The 3,045-nt window shown below is 64.4% G+C and overlaps 1 protein-coding gene across 1 annotated transcript; it reads right to left on the bottom strand.

The window, feature by feature from the left end:
• Positions 1 to 37: 37 nt before the first annotated feature.
• On the bottom strand, positions 38 to 2,951 carry MNEG_14468 (aspartyl-tRNA(Asn)/glutamyl-tRNA (Gln)amidotransferase subunit B; the record flags this gene model as incomplete). Its single annotated transcript, XM_014037059.1, has 6 exons — positions 38 to 65; positions 255 to 416; positions 683 to 849; positions 1,063 to 1,338; positions 1,598 to 1,672; positions 2,706 to 2,951. The coding sequence occupies 6 exons, from the start codon at positions 2,949 to 2,951 to the stop codon at positions 38 to 40; spliced, it is 954 nt and encodes a 317-aa protein (XP_013892513.1).
• Positions 2,952 to 3,045: the final 94 nt, after the last annotated feature.

The following is a 3,045-nucleotide window of genomic DNA, read 5'->3' as shown; positions in this document are numbered from 1 at the left end:
TGAGGGGCGGATGAGGGGCAGTCGACGGGCGGGGCTGTTATGAGATGAAGATGAAGAAGGGAGTCCTTTCGGAAGCGTAGAGGGTCCAGGGCAGCGGTTGCGAGCCGATTGTTCGATTCTGAAGGGCAGCTTGAGCGGGCAGGAGATTGGCTGGGGCGGCGCTGACGCCGAAGCTCAGCAGCAGAGCCTCGGGGCGGCCGCCTGCAGCCCGGCCCTCGTCCCGTCAAAACACGCACCCCCCTGCCCCCCCACACCCCGCCTCACCCGCCCTGTTGAAGTCGACCAGGGTGTGGCTGGACCCCGCCAGGCTGTCCGCCCCCCCGTGGACGCTCTTCCCCGCGTCCTCCTCCAGGTGGGCCCGCGTGATGCCAAAGCGCTTGGGGCCATCGGGGGTGTCCACCGCCAGGTGGCCGCCACTGGGGGGGGGGACAGCGTGGCATGACATGGTGTGGTGTGGTGTGGTGTGGTGTGGTGTGGTGTGGTGTGGTGTGGTGTGGTGTGGGGCCTCCGTAGATGACCGCATGTGCTCGATGTGGATGGGGCCGCCAAGGGGTGTGCACAAGTGTCATCGGCTGCCGCGGGCGGCCGCCGGATGGCCCCTGCTCGGCCCCGTCCCCGCCCGCTGCTGGTCGCTGTTGCCGATGTGCCTGTGACCGATTAAGCCAAATCCTCCTCAGCGCACCTGCAGATTGGCAGGTCGTACTGGCTGATCTGGTAGCCCTTGGGCAGGTCCGCGTAGAAGTACTGCTTCCGGTCAAACTTTGACCGCCGCGCGATCTGGCAGTTGAGCGCCAGGCCCGCCTTGATGGCCAGCTTCACGGCCTCAGCGTTGAGGACGGGCAGGGTGCCCTGGTGGGGCAGAGGTTGAGAAAGGGGCATGCATGCAGGCGGTGGATTGTCGAGTTGTGGGATTGTTCTGGGGGTGGGCGGTGTTTAACTGGGGGGGAGGGAGGAGGCCCGGATCATGGGATAATCGCGAGCCCTGCTGGCGGTGATGGGGGGCGGACGCTCAGACGGACGCGATACGGCGGCAACAAGGTTTCTATCCGTGGCAACTCCTACACCGCTGGCGACGCTCCCGCTCCCCCCGGCTGGTGCTGCTGCTGCCGCTCCTGCTGCCGCTCCTGCTGCCGCTCCGCGCGGCTGCTGCTGGCGCTGCTCCCGCTGCTGGTGAGGCAGTAGTGGCGGCAGCGAGCGACCCACCGGGTGGCCCATGCACACGGGGCAGACGTGGGCGTTGGGCTCGCCGCCATACTGGTTGGGGCAGGAGCAGAACGCCTTGGTGCGCGTCTGCAGCTGCACGTGGGTCTCAATGCCAATGACCGTCTCGTACTCGACCTGGGTATACCACAAAATGGTGTTTACAGGTATGTGGCGTGGAGACGGGTGACTGGGGTGCACGCTACAATGCCCAGGAGGGGGCAAGTGCAGACCACTCGGCTCTGGAGGGCACTGCTGGTGCCGTTCATTCGGCTCATGGTCCACTGATGTTGCAGTTGGTGGCTGTGCTTGGAATGCACAGAGAACAGCTGCACACAACATGCATGGTAGCCCTGTGGGCAACAGAGCGGCCCACGAAATAAACTGCGGACCGCACCTCGGCTGCCGCGCCCGCTGCCTCACTCGCCGGTGCCTGCGCCACTGCCGCCGCGCAGCACACCGTGCGGTGTGCCTGCAGCGACCGCACGCATATTTCCCGTTGCTCTGCCGCAGCTTGGGCCCAATGAAGGCTGATATGCGATCGAGCCCTCGCTGGCAGGCTTGGCCGGGCAGCAAGCGCCAGCCCAGCACTGCCCCTAGCCGTGTGGAGCAGTTTGCCACCACACCTCATCAATGCACTTGCTAGAGAGGCCGTCAGATCGATGTGTGGTCAGCGCAAGTACGCGACGCGCCTTGCAATCCAAGTATGTACTTGAGAAGAGAGGACATCAATGCACGGCAATCAAGCTCGCGCTTGCTGATATGAGATGACAGAATCGCTGGCCAGGCACGCTCCCGCCGCGCTGCGTGCTGTGCCACCTGGACCTGTTTGGATACAGGTGTGCTTCGCTTGTGCCGATGATGTGATGTTCCCAACAAGAGAAGAGAGGCAACAATCGTATGAATGCAGCTCACGGGTGCAGATACTGGCGAGGAATTTTCACTCAGCTGCGCAGGCACGAACAAAAGTCAACTCAGGGGCCGCTACGTGGTCAACACATCGGCTGACGTGAGAAAGCAGGGCATGCCACGGCAATAATGACCCTCAACAGTATTCTGAAGTGCAAAAGTGCCATCCGAGCTTCTGTGTCCGTTGCAATTTGTGCGTATTGAGCCCGTCCCTCTGTCTTGGCTGGCGGCCTTAGCTCGCAGCAGGTGCGTACATGCACCGTGAGGCGGGCTGCCACGCCCTCGCTGGTTGCCCCTTCCACGCGTACGTGCTCCACGCAGCACCGCTTGTGGACTATCTGGACGGCACTCTAAACATGCTGCTGAAATGGAGGGTGCCGATGCGCGGCTGGTCTGGCTATTTGTCGCCCCCAGCGGCAGCTCGCAGGGCGGTCAGACTGCCGCGCGCCTTCCCTGTCCAGAACCGGCTGTAATGATATCGTGATGATGCTTGTTTTACAGCAGGCACGCGCCGCACGCAGCCCGCACATGCCACCAGGCACAACGCGCCGCGCGCCTCAAATCCTCGGCCGCTTGCGCGCGGGCGTGGCCCCGACCTCCAGCCTGTCCGGCTTCTTGAACGCCGCCTGGTTGCCGAACCCCTTCTCCTCAAACAGCTGCTTGATCTTCCCCAGCTGCCCGTCCAGCTTCTGCTCCCGCCGCCGGTCGTCCGTCATCGCGCCCGGCCGCCGGGCGCCTTTCTCGGCCCCCTCCTTCCCGCCCTCCGCGCCGGCGGCACCGGCCGCGCCCTTCTTCTTGCCCCCCTCCTCCTCCTCCTCGTCCGCCAGCGCAGCGCCCCCCATTTCTGGAAAGAACTCGCCGTAAGCGTCGTCCCCCATCTGCTTCAGAAGAATGCGCGTCTGCTCAGACACCTCCTGCTTGCGCGGCCGCCACTTC

Source organism: Monoraphidium neglectum (genome assembly GCF_000611645.1).
Source record: "Monoraphidium neglectum strain SAG 48.87 unplaced genomic scaffold scaffold04511, whole genome shotgun sequence".
Classification (NCBI taxonomy): Eukaryota; Viridiplantae; Chlorophyta; class Chlorophyceae; order Sphaeropleales; family Selenastraceae; genus Monoraphidium; species Monoraphidium neglectum.
Note: the sequence above shows the minus strand (reverse complement) of the source record. Positions and strands in the feature narration are given on the sequence as shown.